The 19718-nt window shown below is 62.7% G+C and overlaps 1 protein-coding gene across 2 annotated transcripts in view; it reads left to right on the forward strand.

The window, feature by feature from the left end:
- The window catches only part of COL5A1 (collagen type V alpha 1 chain), a 149360-nt gene that overhangs the window by 72217 nt on the left and 57425 nt on the right, over positions 1 to 19718 (forward strand). For both annotated transcript variants that reach the window (XM_042965314.1, XM_042965315.1), the window contains exons 12-25: positions 2388 to 2462; positions 3183 to 3275; positions 4518 to 4574; positions 5492 to 5545; positions 5901 to 5954; positions 8171 to 8224; positions 9545 to 9598; positions 10773 to 10826; positions 12384 to 12428; positions 14727 to 14780; positions 15302 to 15346; positions 15874 to 15927; positions 16117 to 16161; positions 16985 to 17038. In XM_042965314.1, the coding sequence (XP_042821248.1) occupies positions 2388 to 2462; positions 3183 to 3275; positions 4518 to 4574; positions 5492 to 5545; positions 5901 to 5954; positions 8171 to 8224; positions 9545 to 9598; positions 10773 to 10826; positions 12384 to 12428; positions 14727 to 14780; positions 15302 to 15346; positions 15874 to 15927; positions 16117 to 16161; positions 16985 to 17038 (792 nt within the window). The remainder of the gene's footprint in view (positions 1 to 2387; positions 2463 to 3182; positions 3276 to 4517; positions 4575 to 5491; positions 5546 to 5900; positions 5955 to 8170; positions 8225 to 9544; positions 9599 to 10772; positions 10827 to 12383; positions 12429 to 14726; positions 14781 to 15301; positions 15347 to 15873; positions 15928 to 16116; positions 16162 to 16984; positions 17039 to 19718) is intronic.

The raw sequence follows: 19718 nt of genomic DNA on the forward strand, positions 1-19718 counted from the left end.
AGACGTGGCTAATCCCTTGAGCCCCCCGGAGGCCAGAAGGACCCACTTTCACATCAGGGAGCACGCTGGGACGCTCCTTTTGAGAGGGGGCAGGCTGGAATTAGAAACAATCCTGGGCACATCTCAGTGCCTCCGTCCAGCTCTGCCAGCCTCCCGGGGCTCGGAAAGCCTCCATGGGCAGAGCTCGGGCGTTCCTCCCGGTGCCTGCTCCCGCTCCGGGCGGCGGGCTTGGCTGGGGCAGGTGGGGTCAGCAGGGTGAGGGAGAAATGTGCCAGCTTCACTCGAGGCTGTGACCCCAGCTGCGGGCACAGCTCCCGACCCCAGTTTTCAGATGTGCCGCGGGAAGGGGCCGCTGAGCTTTACTGCCACTCCCGAGCTCCAGTTGCCCAGGCGCTGGCCTAAAAAGGAGGAAGGAAGGGCACACTTACTGAGAATCTAGAGAATTCATGCCACGGTCCTCTCCTTTTCTAGGTCTAAGAGCCAAGCAAAAATATCTCAGCGTAAAGACTTCTCTGGCCCTCGGGGCCCCCCTCCCCTGCTGCCCTTTTCAGGAAAAACGGCTCGGGCTGCCGCGTGCTGTTTGCACCCACACCGCAGCCCGGAGGCGGGCCCTGAGCGGAGGGCTCACGGGCCCAGCTTCGGGACTGGGTCTGCGGCCGCGGCTGACGGCGGCTTTGCCAAGGATCTGAGTGCCCTTGGCCTTCATCTCTGTGCAAACGCAGGGCCAGCAATGGCCTCCGGAAACCCCGTGAAACAGCAGCGACTTCTTAACACGGAGGTGGCCACCTGTGTCTACGTGTAGGTGTGACTGGAGCCCTGCCATGTCACCGCTTGGCAACCCTCTCCTCCGAGCCAGTTAGGGCACTGATTTGGGGGCCAGCCAATCAAGTGACACAGGAAAGGTGACATTGCTTACTTCACTTCTAATCCAGCGGCTGGGGCCGCGCAGGGTCCCCGCGACCTCCCCACCCGCTTTCCGGAGCGTCCCTCGATGTCCCACGTGGGCTGTGGAACCGAGTGAGCCACACTGGGGGCCCGGGGTCAGTGTCCTGAGAAATGGGAAGATGCCTCTGATGTAGCCCCGCCTTCCAGCTCAGGGGACGAGGTTGCAGACCTGGGCACGGGGCAAAGGTTCGCGGACAGTTTTTCAAGCAGTCGTGGGTTAGTTGCTCTGCAAGACTCACGTTTTAAAGCTTTGGGTGGATTCTTGAGGGCGGGGCATCACTTTTCCCTCCAAAGCCCCTCTTTCCCCCAGTTCCCGGGTCGTTCTCTGCCCGTTCCTTGGCATCATCCTGGTTGCAGTCGAGAGGGTGAGGGCTTTCCCACCAAGGCTGCGGTCCCAGCACCGTGGCTCAGGAAGAACAGGGGTGGGGGGCATGGCAGGAGGGGCTCTGGAGGCGGAGAGTGGACGAGGGGCCGCCCCCAGTGGGCCCCCGGCCTCCGGTGCTACACAGGCCCACGCACGCCACGGAGACACCACGTGGCTGGCGTCTCGTGCCGGGGAGGCACGGACCCTATGTCTTAAATTGGGGTTTGATTTGGGACCGACTCCGAGGCGGAGGGCTCAGCAGCGCACGACCTCTGCCTCAGGCTGGGTGGGGATCTGCCAGGATTTGTGAAGAGGCTGGCTGATAATACGTTTTTTTTTAATAAACTGTCTCGTCTGTTTCACATTGGTAGCGTTCTGGAGCGGCCAGGGTCAGTCTAGAGAATCTATAGGGGGGTGTCTGTCTGCGGCCTGCTTTGGGGACCAGATTAATAGGACGTGTGGGGGCCACCGTGTCATCTGGACACACGGGCTCTTGAGATTGCTCGAGAGGGGTCTGTGTCCCGCGGACGTCCCCCCGTTCACTGGGGTCCCTTGTGTCTGTCCAAGCAAGGGGAAGCGGTCACCCCGACCGCCTTCTGTCTGAGCGACAGACACGCAGCGTCGTGGGGGCCGGGTCACTGGCAGGCGGAGGAAATGGGGGAAGTGGGCCTTGGTCTCCTGGGCTGCCTGCCCAGTCGGTGTGCAGGCCCGGAGGGGGCGCTCCTGGCTGCTGGGGGCCCTGGCTCGGCCGACTGCCCGCCGCCCGGGGTGGCCCCTCTGCCCCCTGCACTTGGGTCTCCCACCTCTCCCTGCACATCTCTGTGGATCCGGCTCAGAACCTCTTCCTTCCTCTTTCTCTCCCCCTGAAGCCTTTCCTCGTCCTCAGCCCACATCTCTCAGGCCCTTCTTTCCTCTGTGCTTGGATTCTGGAACATTCCGCGCCACGGGGGTCTTGCTGGTCCTGTGCTTGCCTTGTGGGTTTCCTCGTGGGCTGCGGCTCTGCCCTCCTTCTCTGGACACAGCCCTGCCCCATCCCCGTTGCATCCTGACCCAGCTGTCTTGGGCCCTCTGTCCACAGGGTCCCCCTGGACGCCCAGGCCTTCCAGGGGCTGATGGGCTGCCCGGCCCTCCTGGAACCATGCTCATGTTGCCCGTGAGTATCATTTGTGGGGGTGGGTGGCGGGGTGCACGGCAGTGTGCGTGGGTGGCAGCGTGGGTGGATTTGGGGCTCAGAATTCGGTGGAGAGGGGGCCCCGGGCTCTGTGTTTGAGGGGGACCATCCCCTGGCCACAGGCCACTCCAATGTGGGACAACTGTCTCATAGAAATAGGCTCTCCTGGGGTGTTTCCGGGATCCCAAGTGGCCCCCACCTCAGGTGCAGGGACACTGGCTCTGAAAGCCTGCTCCTCTTGTCAGACTCGCTGGTCCCTCCTTGATCTTGTGGGAGCCCAGGCCCGGGCCCGCTGGCCCAGAGGTCAGTCTTCTGGCTGGCGACCTGGTGCTACCCAGGAGGCCAGGTGCAGCTGAGGGCACCCTGTGTGCAGCCAGGAGCTAGGGCTCCTCAGCACAGGCATTTGCACTGAGCCCTTGGCTTTTTCTTGCAATAAATAGGGGCTGTGGGGTCTCAGAGTGAGGTGCCGTGGAAGTCAGAAAGGTCTTTCCAGACTCGGGGCGGGTCTTCCGGTGGCCCTAGGGCTGAAGCCGGCAGGCGGGGCTGGGGCAGCGTGTCCAGGGAGGGGGCTCGGGCCAGACACTGTCCAACCAGAGGCCTCCCCACCCCCGCCAGGCTCCGCTGTCACCCGGGAGGCCCCGGGGTCCAGCGTGGGCACCCACACCGGTGCACCCTCGGTGACCCCCTGTCTTACACCTGCAGTTCCGCTTTGGAGGGGGCGGTGACGCTGGCTCCAAGGGTCCCATGGTGTCGGCTCAGGAGTCCCAGGCTCAGGCCATCCTGCAGCAGGCCCGGGTAAGTGATGCGTGGTACCTGGAGGGGACAGGACACGGCTGGGAGAGGGGCGCGCCTCCTGGGGGATCAGGACATGTGTGAGTGTGCACTCGCCAGTGTCTGGGGGCCCAGGCGAGCACTGGGAAAGGTCGGGGGGTGTCTCAGGGCTTCTCTGTGTATGCCGAGGGTCCAGGTTCCCGGATACGGACGTGCGGGGCCGTCTGCTGCCCTCCGCTGGGCGCGGGGGATGGAGAGACAGACCCCGTGCGCCCCTGGAAGGGCTCCCAGTGATGGGGCGGGACCGAGATAGGGCCTCTGGGACGGCACCCGCGGGCCCCAAAGCCCCTCGCCCGGCCTGGGGGTCCCGAGGAGCGTTTGCTTCCTGACGGCTCTGCTCTCTGCTAATCGGCTGGTTAGTGAGCCGAGGTTTTGATTGATGACGCTCCAGATTGCTGATGGCCGGTGACCAGAGTGAACCCCGGTTCCGTGAGGCGGGCGGGTGGGTGATCCGGTGGAACATCACCTGTAACGGGGCATCTCAGGAAACTACTAAGTAAGCCCTCGTTTGGGCGGTATTTATGTGGCTCTGGCACCGTGGAGGTGATGTTAGCGATCACAGGGCGAGGATAATTAGAGGACAGCTTGAGCGTTGAGCTGTTGCCGTGGGATAAATTGTCCACGTGATGCCACGAGGTGCGTGAAAAACCCCAGCGCCTGCGGCTGGAGTTACTGACGGGGCCTTGCCTGGCTGTGTGTTTTCACGGAAGCCGAGTGGGTCGTGGGCTTACAAGGTTTTATAACTGGAACGAATCTTTTCCAAAATGAAAATGGCATCGTGCGGGGGAGGGGGAACTGAGTCACAGGATAGAAGCAGGAGAGGTCCTTTTGGGAAAGGAGGCCGAGCTGGGCTGTGGCGGGGGTGGGGGGGGGGGGGGTCACACTCTGGGCGGGGCTGGGGGACCGCCAGAGCCGAGGGCCGGCTGGGGACAAGGAGGAGGTCAGCACCCAAGCGGGCGGGACGCCCATCCCCACCGTGGGGCAGGCCACCCCCGGGTTCCACCTGCACGGCCTCCGTTCCGTTCGTGTTGGCTCACAGGTCCCAGAGGAGCTGAGGTGCCAGGTTCCTGGAGCTCTGTCAGAGACCCCTCCTGCAGAGGCCCCCGTCCTTGGTGCGCCCCGTCGGGCCTTTCCTGCCCGGCTGAGCCCCACCTGTTAGGACCAGTACCCTAGCCGTTTCTCAGCGTGCCCCATTTTCCCTTGCAGCTGGCGTTGAGGGGGCCAGCTGGCCCGATGGGTCTGACTGGGAGGCCCGGCCCCATGGTGAGTCCTACGTGGGGGACGGAGGGGGAACGTGGTGGGTGGGGGACATCCTCAGTCGGTCCCTTTGGGCTCCCAGCTCACCCAGAGAGAGAGCACACTTTAAGCTCTCATCAACCACTCATTTTGTCAGTGGTACCCCAGCGGGACTGGGGGCCTTGGGCAGGGGCTTGGGGGGCTGTGGTGGCCTGGGGGCTGGGCAGCCCGCCGCACCAGCTCTGCTGTCATTTTGCCTCACGACCCGGGGAGCTCTGAGCCTCTTTCTTTCCGGGCTGTCGTCAACTCTTGCCAGTTCTGTTTCCAAAGGCACGAGCACTTCGGTGAGGTGAGGGGACGGACAGACCCGGGATCCCCAGCCCTCCCCTCCCCAGCCGCACAAGCTGTGTGTGGTGTGTGCCCGGGCACGCTCAGGGCCCGCTAACAGGAGCCCCTGGGAGTGCCTGCGGCCTTTGCAGTTTGCAAGGAGACGGAGAATTTAACCCCCCACCCCCGTTCCCTAGGGGGCACCTTGGCTCTCTGCCCCCCCGGTCTGCATTCAGCACCTTCCTCGGCCATGCTGGCTCGGGGCTGCTCCCCTCCGTCTGGGGCTCCTGCCTCGTCGTGAGGGTGCCCGCACGCTGCCCTGAGCTGCGGAACGTGCCAGACCACTGTCACCTTCATCCTGGAGAGAGAAGCAGACTCTGTGTTGGGCTTTCCGGCTCTCGTGCCGTAAGCCCCACTGTCCAGAATTTGGTTCAAAACTCAGAGGAGATCCAAACAACTGGAAAGGTCCTGCTCAGCCCCCAGGCTCTGTCCAGGGCAGGCACGCTGGGCTCCGTGGACCGTGAGCTTTGCTGGTTCGCAGCGGGGGCCCTGCCCCACGGGGCGCCCCCTTCCCTGGCGTCTGGTGAGCATTTCTAACCCAGACCGTGTCTCCCTAGGGCCCTCCGGGGAGCGGAGGTCTGAAGGGCGAGCCGGGAGACATGGGGCCTCAGGTACGTGGGCACCTCGCCCTTGCTGCTTGAAGGGGCGTGTCCTGCTTATGGGGGGGTGGTGCCCACAGGCATGTCGGGGGGCAGAGCTGCATTTCTTTAAGGAAGCGGCAGGGATCTGTGGCTCTGTGCGCAGCTTTGAGGGACAGAAACAGCCGCTGCCTTCAGGGGAACTCGCCGGCTGTGCCCTGGGCGGCCCTCACTCGGGGGGCAGCAGACCCTGTGCCCTGCCCGGCGGTGCCCGCTCGAGAGACGGCGAGCCCCCGGCCGGGTTGAGGAGCAGGGGTTCAGGGCTTTGCTTTTGCCTCTGAAAAACACGGATGCCCCCTGACACTCTGCCCTCTCTGATTGCGGACAGGGTCCCCGAGGAGTGCAGGGCCCTCCTGGCCCGGCCGGAAAGCCTGGAAGAAGGGTAAGCGTTGTGGCTCAGTGGGCCGCAGCTGGTCCCCACGGGGGCGGGAGTCTGCGGTGGGTCTGCCGTGCCCCCACTGCCAGGCTCGGGGCCGGAAGCCCGGTTGGTGGTTCCCCTCTGTCGAAGGGCAGCTTTTCACGGCCAGATCCCCTTCCCTGGGGTCGCGAGCTGAGCCGGAGGGTGCTGTGTGTCCTGGGGCAGGTGTGCCTTGCGGGCCTCTGCCAACCTGGTCTCTGGCCTCCGTCCTGAGCTTGTTGATGTCGTGTTTTTTTAATTTTTATTTTTTATGTTTTTCCAATGTTTATTTTTGACAGAGAGAGAGAGAGAGACAGAGCATGAGTGGGGGGTGGGGGGCGGGGGGCAGAGAGAGAGAGGGAGACACAGAATCCGAAGCAGGCTCCGGGCTCCGAGCTGTCGGCACAGAGCCCAACACGGGGCTCGAGCCCTCGAACCGTGAGATCGTGACCCGAGCCAGGGTTGGAGGCTTCACCCACTGAGCCCCCCAGGCGCCCCTAACAAACATTTTGAATTAAGGCAACTTCCGCGGCCCTTTGGGCGCGAGCATTGAGAACACAAAAGGCTCGCCGGGCCTTATGTCCTCGAGGCGGCCTCGTGTCTCCAGAGACGGCCTCGGTTTTGGAGGAAGTGTCCTGTCACTCGCCTGCTTTCCCGGCCCCCCGGGACTCTGGGAGGGAGTTCTAGTGTGGGGGACCCGTTTGTTTCCCTACGGCCGTGGCTGCTGAACGGGGCGTCCGTCACAGGTTCCTATCAGTTAAGCCTCACCGTGCGGACGAGCCAGGGAGAGCGCGGCGAACCCACGCTGCGCACCGATGAGCGGATCTACTCAGCCAGAGACGCCTTACGCGGGCGAAGAGAAGCTCTGGGGTTGTTTGGGGTTGACCCGGTGCGGGTGTGAGCCTCTCCGAGGCGTGCTGAGCCCTGGGCCGCCCGGGCCGCTTGGAGGGTGTGTGGGGCAGGCAGGACGCCTCCGTGGAGCCAGCGCTAGCCGTGAGCGGGGACCCCCGTGGGCTGTGCCGGCCTGGCCGCCGCTCGGGGGCGGGGGGGGGGCTGCCGGCCGGAGCCGGGGTGCTGGTGGTCGGGAGCCGCTGCACGTCCTGCCGGGAGATCACGCGAACCGTTCTGACCAATCTCCCTTGACTCCGGAGGGTGTGGACAACTGCGGAGGGCGGGGGCCCCACCCGTGTCTCCGTTCGCCCGGCGTGGCTTCGTCGTTTTGCCCCGGAGCCGCGTTGCTTGGGCGCCTTTCCTGACGGGAATTTTCATCCCCGCAGCTCCGTGTAAACTTGAACCCCGGGCGAGACAGACCAGCTCCTTGGGGTCCACCCGGGTCCCCGGCTTCTCTCTTCTCTGCTGCTGCCCTAACTGTCTCCCCTGTACTTTGAGGCCGAAAGCTGTCGCTTTCCAAATGCTCTCTGTGCTCGGCGGTGAGGGCCTCGTTTGATCAGGTGCACGCGGGACGAGGGGAGGAGAGAAGGCGTTCTTCTGGGCCAGGTCTTTATTCCCAGCGGGCTGACATTTCCTCGTTAGCAGGGCGGCATCTGGCCCTGGCCCTGTCCAGGCAGCCTCAAGCCTGGCGGGGCTCTCCCAGGGTGACCCTGGGGCCTTGGTAGTGGGCCCGACCCTTCAGCCCCGTGGCCAGTCGGTTGGGGACCGTGGGCTTGTCCTTGTCACTTTCCTGGAAATGGCTGGAAGTAATGGCCCCAGGAGTGGCCTCCACGGATGAGCGTCTTGCTAACGGTGGGCAGCCGTGTGGCTTTAGTGACACAAGCCGCCACTGTGGGGCTCGGTTCCTTTGGTACCCAATTGGACTGGCCCTAGGGGCCTCCTTTCTGTGACCCTCCTGTCCGTAATCTGGCTTCCGAACGGTGCAAGGGAAGCGGGCTGTGGATTGCTTCCCCGGGCACACTCTCTCCGGAGCCCTAGACCCACAGTCCCGCAGACTCACAGAGCTGCCTGGCCGCTGTCTCGCAGCCTGGTCTCATCCCGGACACAGGCGACTGGCATTTTCCCCATCTGGCATTTCAGACGGCGAGGCTCAGAAAGACTGGAGTCACGTGAGAGGCACGCAGCAGCCCCGGGAGCCCGGTCGGGGTCCTCCGGACCAGCCTGGCCACGCGGGGCCGTGTGACTCTGCTTCGCATCGCAGGAGGCCACGACTCCCAGACCCCGGTGACAGTTTCCCTCCTGTGTTCCAGGGCCGAGCTGGGAGCGACGGAGCAAGAGGGATGCCGGGGCAAACGGGCCCGAAGGTAGGCTACGCTCGCCGCCTCCTGGCGTCCTGCACGCGGCCGCGGTCGCCGTCACCGTGTTGATGGCACGGCCAACATGGCGGCGGTGCGGCGAAGGTCACTGTGGTGACAAGTAACGAGTCATGACGTTCGTGCTCATCGTGGGGGGACCTTGGGGGCGGGGAAGGTTCTGCTTGGGTCCGTGTCTCGGCCGGGTTCCAGGCGGTCGAGGACCAGGGCTGCCGGGGTGAATGTCACAAACCAGCATGGCAACTGCAGCTGGTTTGCTTAGGGGGCAGATGGGTCCCTCTGAGCAGGTGGCGAGCATTGGGGGGGGGGGGGGGGGCGCGTGGAATCTCAGCTCTGCCAGCCGTCCGTGAACGGACAGACGGCAAGAGCATGCACGTGGGGGCTGACGCGAGGAATGCCAGGTGCACGAGACGGGGAGCCTTCTCGACCAGTTTTGGGGCGTCTGCTCCCCCGCGTCTCAGGGAGCGAGTAGACGTTGTGTGTGAGCGGACATGGGGTCGGTCACGTGTGCGCATGAACGGAATCTGCAGTGTGGCCACCCCTCCGCCCCCCGCGTTGGTGTGGAGCCCCCACCCCTGTTCTCGGCCGGCCCTTCCTTCCCCAGCTCTGGAGCGCCGTCCGGGGCCGTGCACGGCGCCTTTCTCCCGCGTTACCTGGAGGGGGTGGAGAATGGGTCACCGCACCCGCTGGCGGCCGAGACGCCTGTTCACCTAGTAGCTGGTGCGGATGAGCTCGGGTGCTCCTCGCGCGACCCGAGCTCAGGGGAGGAGGCTTTGGTCTCGAGTCGCCCGAGCGGCAGGAGGGAAGAAGGGCCTTCTTGAGTCTCTCCCGCACAAAGTGGACTTCTTCCAACAACAGAGGCATCTTAAGCCTGAACTAGCATGCTCTTGACCTCCCCCACGTGCTTTGCAACGTCCGCGAGGCAGGGCTGTGCGCCCCGACTCCAGGAGGCAGCCCGGGGTGGCCCGGGGCGCCAGGGGGCCCCGTTGGTGACGAGTGTGCCCGGCCATGCCGGGCGCTGAGGGTGTAGCGGTGAGCGAGACAGGCACTCGTGTGACATCGAGGCTCAGAGCCTGTGGCCCTAGGACAAAAGTCAGCTCTGTGTTTGTAGCCTTTGTTGGTGTTTGGGGGAAAAGGGCCCCGGAAACACAGAGCCGACAGCGGAATTTGTGGCGAACGGAGGCCGGTGGCCGCCACACGCGGAGGTTCTGGGGCCCGGGGTGCGCGGATGCTGCCCGAACCGCGGCCCGAGGAAGGGCGGCCAAGCTGTGTGCAGTGGCGCCCCTGAGCAGGCCCCTCTGTTCCTCACAGGGCGACCGCGGCTTCGACGGCCTGGCTGGACTGCCGGGGGAGAAGGGCCACCGGGTAAGTGTTCCCCACGTGCGCGTCACCGGCACAGAGGTCCCGATGGCTTCTGTGCAGAGGGTGGAGGTGTTTCTTGGGAGACCCTTCCGGAAGGCCTGGGATCTCTCGTGTGGGGCTGGGACTCCGCCTTTCCGGGGTGGTCACGAAAGAAAGTCCCAGAAACCAGTGCCAACGCGATGTCCTTGCAGAAAGTCAGTCCAGAGAGAGTGGGTTTCTCATGGGCCGCTTACAGTGAGCGAGCCCGTCTGGCCCCCCGTACCCGAGGCGCGTGGGAGGGGAAGGGAGGGCCCTTCCTTAGAGAAATCTGCTCTCACTGGGGCCCGCCGTGGTTCCAGAAAGCCCGGTTGGCCACCGTTTCGCTGCCGGGGACCCTCTGCGCCACTCAGGCAGAGATTCCGGGAGCTGGTGGCAGCTCCTGGGGTGGGGCCAGGGCGCGTGCCGTGGCCCGGAGCCCCCTGCTTCCCTCCTGCGCGGGCCGCCTCCATGGGACGGCTCTTTGCCGCTCCTCGGACGTTTTCTGCCTCACCTGTTCTCTTTGAAGCAGAGCGTGTCTCTTTCAGACTCCGGCACAGCGAGGGCACACGCAGGCACGTGTGCGTGCACACACACCAGCACACGCACTTGGGGACGGTGTCGGGAGGGTTTATCCGACGCGCCCCGCGGCCCGTTGAGGAATGACATAGTGGTTATCAAGGCGCGTCGTCCGCGTTCTGCAGCCACGATGGGGAGACTGGGACGAGGGCAGCCGCCGGGCCCGTCCGTTTGACGGATGAGTGCATATTAGGCACCGACTGCACGCGAGGCCCAGAGCTGCGAGAGGCGGGAGGTGGACCAGCGCCGACCCTCAGGACGCTCACGGTCGGGGGCGGCAGCCCTTCCTTGGGGACCCTGTGGGGCCGGGGCTGGTGCCCCGCTTCCCACGGAGAAGCTGGCAGGGGGTCGCTCAGACCCCCGCCCACCAGCCCGCAGAGTCCGGGGGCGCCGCCCGCCCGTGGGAGCCGGTCGAGCGAACCTGCCTCCCGACACCAGTCCCCAAAACCACCTCCTGTCACTCTGGAGTCTTCAGCGGGCTCGGGGCTTCTGGTCTCAGAATCGCAGAAAGACGGACGGGCATTTGAGACGGCTGGGGGTGACTGTTCCGAGTGCCTAACGCTGACCCTGCTTGACATCCTAGGGTGACCCTGGTCCTTCTGGCCCGCCAGGACCTCCGGGAGATGATGGAGATCGGGTGAGTGGCCGCCTGCCCGTCCCCTCGGGGTGGGGGGGTCCGGGCTGGAACCGCCGGGAAACGCAGGCAGTGCTGTCATTGGTTGGCAAGGGTGCAGCTGGGGAAGGAGGGGCTGTGGGTGGGCGAAGCCACGGGATGTGGGGACAGGCCGCACGCCACCTCTGAGACAAAGCAGGTGGAAGCGTTTGGCTTGACCGCTGGGCCTGCGTCCGGGAGCGGCTTTCGCCCGCCGCTGGTCTCGGAGAGAGTGCCCTAGTTCCGGGAGGTGGCTGCCCGGGTCGCCGTGGAGGAGGGGTGTCGGGAGAGGTCATGAGCTCTGTGTCTCCTCTTGTCACGTGGTCTGGGTGGAGGCTGTGGGGTGGTGGGGCCCGGGGCTTAGGGGCGGGGGTGGGGAGTCTGGGAAAAGCCTGTCCTTGGCCCCGGAGGTGGAGGGAGGCGGAGGGCTGGGAGCGTGCAGGGGTGGGGGGAGCACGGCTCTGCCCGAGGTTGGAGCCCGGGCTGGGGGTGGGCCTCTCACAGGGGGGCTCTGCGGAGGCCCCGGGGTTTGTCAGGTGCGTCTTCCTGGGAGAGTGACACACAGTTATGATGTGCAGAGAAGCTAGAGTGGGCTTATGAGCCCCTCCCTGCATTCACCCCGGTCACTTACACAGCGTCTTGGGGTCTCGGGGGTGTTTTAGGAAGAAGGTTGGGAAACTCTGGGAAGTGAGTTAGGGCCTGGCCGTGCCTCTGTCCTCAGCGGCTCTCAGCTGCCATTGCCAGGGTCCCCTCTCCTGTCTGGGCCCCAGCGCACTTGACTGTAGTACGAGAAAGGAGAGACGGGTCTTCCCGGATGTGCGTGCTTCTTAGCAGGGGAGGTGCGCGTGCGTGTGTGTGCGCGCGTGTGTGCAGGGCCGGCTGTGCGTGAGGTGAAGAGGAGGGGGCAGCGCCCTGACCGGGAGAAGCGGAGTTGCCGACGGCAGCTCCTGATCTGGAACCTTTGGAGCCAGGACAGCATTTCCTTCTGCAGCTGGAAGGAAGAGGCCGCGTGTAGGGCCCGGGCAGAGAGGTTAGGCTACTGGGCGTTGGCCCAAGGGGTCTGGCGATTGTCCGTGACCCCTTCCAACGCAGCCTCCGTCGTTCGAGCTCCTATCAGTTCCCTCTCTCGCTCCCTCCCTCCCTCCCTCCCTGTCATCTGCCATCTCCCTCCCTCCCCACCCAGCCACCTGTTTTCCGTCTCAGTCTACCGTGTATCATTCTAGTATTTATTCCTATCACGACCCGTCGAGGTCACCAGATTCTTGGCTGCCCTGATGTTTCTGTGCAGCCTTCTCCTCACTGAGGCCGTGGTGTGTGAGCTCCTGAGCACAGCGTCCCAGGGCCTCGGATCCCCCCAGTTCCTGAAGCTTCCCCGGGGTGGGGACACTCGGGCCTTCCCGGCTGGGGCCGGACTAGTAGATCCGGCAGAGGCTGAAGCAGCCCCGGGCCAGAGAGCCCTTCCACACAGCGGGAAGGCATGTTGTCTCTCTGTCCAGGCTTCAAAATGTGTCCCTAAAATCCTGCCTCTTTTCTCCCCCACAGGGTGATGATGGAGAAGTCGGGCCCAGAGGGCTGCCCGGGGAACCCGTAAGTCCCGTTCGGGTGGGCTTCTCTCTCCTCTGCATGGTGACGGGCTGCTGGAGGAGACCGCTCTGGGTGGAACCAGGGACCAGCCCAGAGCATAAATTAGAGGGGAGGTCAGCCTTGAAACAGAGACATCTGGGGGTTTCTTCAGCAAGGAAAAGAAGGCTGGTAGGGCAAATATGGCCTTCCCCAGGGGAAGAAGACGAGACCTGGAGGGCTGTGGTTGGAGCTCCAGGCTGCAGGCGTGGGGGGTGTCCAGTGTCCTCATGGTGGGTGTCCACGGCCATCATGGCAGATGTCCAGGACCATCATGGTGGATGTATAGGGCCATCCTGGCAGGTGTCCAGGGCTATCATGGCGGGTGTGTAGGGCCATCCTGGCGGTTGTGTAGGGCCATCATGGCGGTGTTCAGAGCCATCATGGCAGATGTCCAGTGCCATCATGGAGGATGTCCAGAGCCATCATGGTGGGTGTCCAGGGCCATCATGGCGTGTGTCCAGGGTCATTGTGGTGGATGTACAGGGCCATTATGACAGATATGCAGGGCCATCATGGTGCGTATCCAGGCTGAAGGCATGGTGGATGTGCAGGGCCATCATGGCGGGTGTCCTAGGGCCATCGTGGTGGGTGTCCAAGGCCATCATGGTGGATGTGCAGGGCCATCACGGTGCGTATCCAGGCTGCAGGCATGGTGGATGTCCAGGACCATCATGGCGGGTGTCCTAGGGCCATCATGGTGGGTGTCCAAGGCCATCATGGTGGATGTGCAGGGCCATCGTGGTGGGTGTCCAAGGCCATCATGGTGGATATGCAGGGCTATCATGGCGGGTGTCCTAGGGCCATCATGGCGGGTGTCCAAGGCCATCATGGTGGATGTGCAGGGCCACCATGGCGGGTGTCCAAGGCCATCATGGTGGATATGCAGGGCCATCATGGCGGGTGTCCAGGCTGTAGGCATAGGTGGACGCCCAGAGTGCACCAGGCAAGTGTCCAGCAGCAGTTGTGGTGACTAATCAGACGGTTTACCGTCCCTTCTGATGTCTACACTTCCCCAAAGTGGAGCCTTGCATCAGGGTGGTCCTGCCATGGCAGCAAACGGCTCTTTTCCCGAAGCCGAGTTCTCTTAGGGCCCAAGCAAACTTCCTCAGTGACAAAGGACACCGTTTACATCTCACCTGTGGTTACTTCTGAAATGGCTCATTTTTGTTGCCCGCGTCGCCACGGCGGTATGCATCTGGCGACGTTAATTGAGGAGAACCTTGCAAGCGGTACGCGGAGAGAGCCTGGGCTTGGGCTCCCACATTCACCGGGGACTAAGTTATGCCCTGGATGCCTGATTCGCCTCTAAGGAGGATCCGTTACGCAGTCCCCTCCTTAACACACGCCGAAGCGTCACCTTGCGGGTTAGTAACTTCTAGAAAGCATTTACAGGGCTAGGTTTTTAAATAACGACAGGGATAGTTAAGTGGCACTGAGTGTGGGAAGGAGCCCTCTTCTGCCGAGTCTCAGGAGTTTCCGTCAGAATTCAGGGCACTCGTGCCTTGGTTAAAGGCTGGACAATCCCCCCAGGAGAGGGGCAAGCGTGAGGTTCAGGATGGGGCTCCTTCGGGTGACGGGCGATGCCTCTGCTGTGTTACCTTCTGAATCTCATGAACCGTGCTGGGAACGGCGCTGCCTTGGGGCTGTGTCCCTCCACGTGCACACGGGCCGTCCCCACACGTGACCTTTGCTGCAGAGGGGGGAGGGGTTGAGCTCTGGGCCTTAGTGGCGCCCCAGAAAAAAACCCCGAGCCCCGTGCTTCAGCTCTGCCTTTGGTCACGACGTCCCCATCAGAGAACTAGTTCCTCCTCCCTCCACCCTCCGGTGGCAGAAATGCAGTCACATGTCACTGCACAGAGGGAGCCAGTAACGAGACGTGGACAAAAGCGTTCCGTGCAGTGGAGTATCTTCGTGGCCTCCGCTGGGAGAGCTTTTGTGTGTACCTGCCCCGAGCGAGTGTGAAAGGGCGCCATTGAGCTGAAAGACTCCCCTTGCTCTGAAGGTGCCCCTTGATCCCTTGTCTAAGCTGCCGGTTCATTCCATGCACCCGCCCCTGCTTCCCAGAGCTGGTGGAGAGGTGGGGCGGCTGAGGAGGTGTCACGGGCGAGGACGGGTGCTGCCCGTGCTTCCCGGGACGTGTGGACACCTGCGTTGCTGCAAACACTCTGGGGGTGGGGGTGGGGCTGCGGGGCTTGCCTGGGGCAGGGCCGGCGCCGGGTTCTTGGCCAAGTGTGAACAGTCCTTTGCCCTTTCCTCTTGCAGGGGCCGCGTGGTCTGTTGGGGCCAAAGGGACCCCCGGGCCCTCCTGGACCTCCGGTAAGGCCTGTCACCTCTGCACGTCTGTCCCGCTCGGACACTTGCCCGGGGCTGGTCGAGGTGTCGCCGGGGCTCTGAGGCTCCTAGGCAGACAGAGCCCTCCGCAGGCGTGGGTTTGCGGGAGGAGGCACAGAGGCCAGTGGGCCGTACAGCTTCTCCTTCTCACGCGACACGTGCTGTTTTAAAACGGTCGCCAGGATGCCTCATTTTCTCCTTTGAAGGCACTCTAAGCGGCTTCTGGAAAGTTCTGGAAGCAAGTAGCCCGTGGTTCTGTCGGGGCCCTGTCCCGGTGGGTGGCTTCTCCGGGCCTGGCCCACCCAATGCTCGGGCCCGACAGCTCCATCGACCCCTTGCCGATCGAGCCTGCAGGATTCTTTAATATCAACCCCTGCCCCTCCCCAGTAGGTTTGCCGTCCCCCGACACGGTGAGGGCAGGACGCCGAGCAGAGTTGGGTGGGATTTTCCCTGTGACTGTGGTTGATTCTTCAGCACTCTGTTATTTTCTTTCCAACGCCATCCAGGGTGTGACGGGTATGGATGGCCAACCAGGTCCGAAAGGAAATGTGGTAAGTCTGGGGGGTCTGACGCCCACTGTTACCGTCAAACCGGAAGGGCACAGGCCCTGAGCCCTGGGTCCAGGAGGAGTCTGAGCGGGAGAGCTGGCGGCCGTGCTTATTCCGACCGGAGCCCGACCGTGTCTGTGCGGGTGCGGAGGGAGCTGTCCGTCTCCCTGCCCTGTGCTCCGGTGACGAGCACTTACTGTGAGCCAGGCCCAGCGAAAGATAGGTCCCCTGGCTCTACCGGGAGACTTTAGCGCGACGTCTTGGGAGTTTTCCACCAAGTAGAGTACTTTCTGGCCGCTTCCTTTCACGGTCGCTCCTTCCTGGCGGCTGTCTGGGTGTCCCGGCAGAGACGACTGGGTGCCCCTCACGTCCGGGTCAGCGTGGGGATCCTTGCAGGCGCCCAGGCCTGCTTCCTCTCTGCCACGGGGCCGCCTGCTTCTTCCCGTCTGGGCATCCTCTTCTGACGCTGGTGGTGGGCACCTGCCTGCCCTCCAGAGTCCCCATCAGTGCCTTGCTTGTGTTTCCTCTAGGGCCCCCAGGGAGAGCCCGGCCCCCCGGGACAGCAGGGCAATCCAGGTGCCCAGGTGAGTGAGCAGCGGCCAGCGGGGGGGTGCGGGTCTCGGTGGCGTGTCCTGGGCCCCAAGGGACCGGCAGCCTACGTGTGACCTAGAACGGAGTCATCCCGGATGAGGGAGAGGGTGCAGGGAAGGTGGACGGGTGGCAGGGAGGAGCCCGGAGCCGGCCAGTCCCCTGATCCTGCCTTCCTCTCCTAGGGTCTCCCAGGCCCCCAGGGCGCAATCGGTCCTCCAGGGGAAAAGGTGAGTGGCTGTGCTGGTATAGGGACGCCCCCACCTGCCCACGGGGTGCGTTCCGGCCCCTGGGGAGCTCCCCCCACCGCAGCCCAGGCCGCGGAAGTGGCGGTCCATCCCCAGCTTGTGCGTGATTCTATTCTTTTCCCAGAGCCAGGGAAGCTCAGGGCCCTGCGCACGCAGGAAAGGAGACCGGGGGAGATCGGGGACCTTTGTCCGTCACTGATCATAAGTTCATTCATTCACTCATCCATCCATTGTCTAGCTGTGCGGAGGGTTGCCGGATTCAGGACCAGAAAGGGCGCTCGGTCAAATTTGACTGTTTGTCGTCAGCCTGAAGTCTTGTTGTGTTGTTGTTTGCTTTCCGTGTCGTTCTTGCTAAATCTGGCAAACCGCTCCCCCCCATCTGCATCCGGGCCCCCGCTGAGTCCTAGGTGCTGGGGGAGAACAGGGCCACTGGAGCACTTGCCGAGCTCGTGCTCAACCCCAGATCTTTCCGCGAGCGCAGGCCCTCGGCTGACGGCGGGGCCACCTCCGAGGTGTGGTTCTCAGTAGCGCACACAGCCGGGCACCAGCTGAGAAGCCCTCCTGCCTCCACGTGGGGTGATTTCGTTCCACTGGCAAAACCACAGGCCCAGGAAGCAGCAGAGGGGGAGGGTCCTCTCCTTTGGGGGGGTTCGGTTGCCGGAAGCTCCCGTGCCAGGGGGCGTTCAGTGCCTCTGAGCATCCCTTTCAACAAATGTTCTTTGAGCGGAAATGTCGGGAAGTGCCTTTGGGGTCGGCCTAGGGAAGAGGTGGCCCCAGGGCTCAGGGGGTCTCTGGTTTGTTCTAGGGTCCCCTGGGGAAACCAGGCCTGCCAGGAATGCCCGGTGCTGACGGACCCCCGGTGAGTACCCTGCCCGCCTCACCCCTTCAGCACTGCCTGCCCCGTGTGCCCCCAGGGATGGAGAGCCCAGGCCAGCGGCCGCCCCCCTCGCCCCTCGTCCCTCGCCCCCGGTTGCGGTGAGGCACCCCTTCCTGTCTCCTCTCTCCCACCTCCGCTGATAAAGAAAGACCCGGCTGATTGTGTGACTGGTGGCCCAGCGATTATGGGGCTCTGGACGCACTTTTCCATGACGGGTTCCGATCAAGGGGTGGAAACTACACGACTAGGAGAAGGAGTTGTTTGTTGGGAGCGCTGTTTAAGGACCAGAACCCAGCCTGCATTTCCAACCCCGAGGAGGGCTGGGCTGGGCTCCGAGCCGTTCCCCGTGTCGCTGGTGTTTGAAGGGAAGGACAGCGCGCGCTGAGTGTATTTTTAGCCATCACACACTGCGAAGGAGGGTATTAAGCAGTGCGTTGGCCATGTGTGAGCGCAGCTGTGGAGCCAGATTAGGGACCGCCTCGAAATAGGGAGCCGGTGACAAGTCAGCCTGTGGCTGAGCTGGCAGAGGGAGGGGTGGGGAGGTGGCACACGTTTGAGGTGTGTGTGTGTGTGTGTGGTGTGTGTGTGTGTGTGTGTGTGTGTGTGGATCCATCTGTACCCACCGCCCTCTTTGCAAGCTGCTGGTGGGATTTCTGGTTTCGCGTTTTTTTTGGAGGATTCAGGTGATACTGCAGACATAGCACCTTTCCAGAAATAGGACTATCTGAACCATTTATTTCAGACACGGCGTATCTTATCGTTCTAATAATGCTGGTCAAACCTAAGCAAGAGCTCAGTACGTTGGCAATTAACTGGGGACTGTTTAAGGTACAGCTTCCCTTTTCGGGGCTGAGAATGGCGGGGTCCAGGGTATCACACACCAGCAGTCGCCCCGTCCCAGGCTGAGCCAGCGTCCGGTCACCGCCCGCCCCACGCAAGCCACCCCAGGCCTCCCGCGGCCTCCCGTGTTCCACGCGTTTGGCGGTGTGGATGCAGTGGTCGCTTACCTCTCTTAATTGACGTTCGCGCTGCATTTCCTCTCCTGACTGTAAAATAACTTGTTACGGAAAATTAGCAAAATAGATGAAAAAAACGACAAAATGGAAGCCACTCTGATCCCACCCCCCCTCTTACCCCACCGATGGCAGGTGGTTGCATCTCCTTGCACGCGTTTTCCTGTGTGCAGGGCGTCCGTCACGGGCCAGGCCCGCAGCCCTATGGGGCAGACAGTGCTGGGGAGTGGGGCGGGCTGCAGGCCCCCACCTCCCTGACCTGCTTCTGCCCCGGAGACCCCCCATCCCCACAATGACACCCCTGATGCTCCAGAGACCCTGAGGGGTCCAGGCTCCTTCCTACTTAGACCTCGAAGACTACCCCCCACCCCCGCCCCGAGCCCGTGGAGCCGTGGGCTGCCTGTCCTAGACTTTGCACTTCCCACCCCCCCAGCAAACACTTAAACTTGAAATATGAGCGCACGGCGGCCCGTCCGACCATGGCCGTGTGAGCTGCTCACTGAAGGTGCTTAACGCTAAAGACGCGAAGGGGAACAGGTGCCTGTCGTCGTACGTGAATTTGCAGGAACAGAGAGATGAAAGCACACGCTCCGAACAGGAGAGGGTTTTCTTCCCTTCTTCCCTCGAGTTGGTTGGGTCTGGCCTCGGCTGCAGAAAGGAAGGTTGATTTAAAGCCCTTCGGAAGGAGGGAGCGTTTCGGAGCAGACGCGCACTGAAGCGTGTTGTTAAATCATCCCGGAGAGCTCACAACGGGGCGATGGGGACGTGAGTTATGGTTCAAAGGAGTATTACGGAGCCAGTAAGAACCAACTCTGGGCGAGTGTTCTGTGACATGAGGACAGGCCCAACACGTAAAATGACATTAAAAATATACCACGTGGTGCGTTTGGCGCGTGTGTGCGTAAGACGGAACAGAGGAGCCACGTCACGCGATTAGCTGGCGTTGCCGCGGGCGGTGAGGTTATAAGGGACTTCGTCTCCTTTCCCACTTGCCTGATTGTCTCCAAGGAGCACATATTACTTTTTTAACCAGAGAAACATCAAATACAAATAATTTAAGCCTTATTATTTTTCTATCATACGAGCAGTGCTCGTTATAGAGCATTGGAAAAACGCAAACGCGTAGAAGGGAACGGAAAATGGCCGGCTTTTCACTGCGGAAAAATCAGTCTCTTAGTCTGGTGTATTTCCTTTCATTGTTTGTTGGCACATTGTTTGGAACTTTTTTTTTTTAACGCTTATTTATTTATTTTGAAAGCGAATGTGAGCGGGGGCGGGGCAGAGAGAGAGAGAGAGAGACAGAGAATCCCGAGCAGGTTCTGAGCCGTCAGCACAGAGCCCGACGCGGGGCTCCAACTCCCGAGCTATGAGATCATGACCCGAGCAGAAGTCGGACGCTCAACCCACCGAGCCATCAGGCGCCCCTGCTCCCACGTTTTTAAGTGAGCTTTGAGCTGTCCCCACAGTTACTCTCATTCTATAGACGCAACTTACAACGGAGGTAAAGAAATTAGGCCTCAATTCAAATAATGCTAATAATTCCGATAACCGCCGACGTGAGTGGCCCACGCGCTCGCTGCCGGGCGCAGTTCAGAGCGCTTTTCAGACTGGCTCTTGGCAGTCCCTGCAGGGACTCTGTCCCTGCCGCC

Source organism: Panthera tigris, chromosome D4 (genome assembly GCF_018350195.1).
Source record: "Panthera tigris isolate Pti1 chromosome D4, P.tigris_Pti1_mat1.1, whole genome shotgun sequence".
NCBI classification, from domain to species: domain Eukaryota; kingdom Metazoa; phylum Chordata; class Mammalia; order Carnivora; family Felidae; genus Panthera; species Panthera tigris.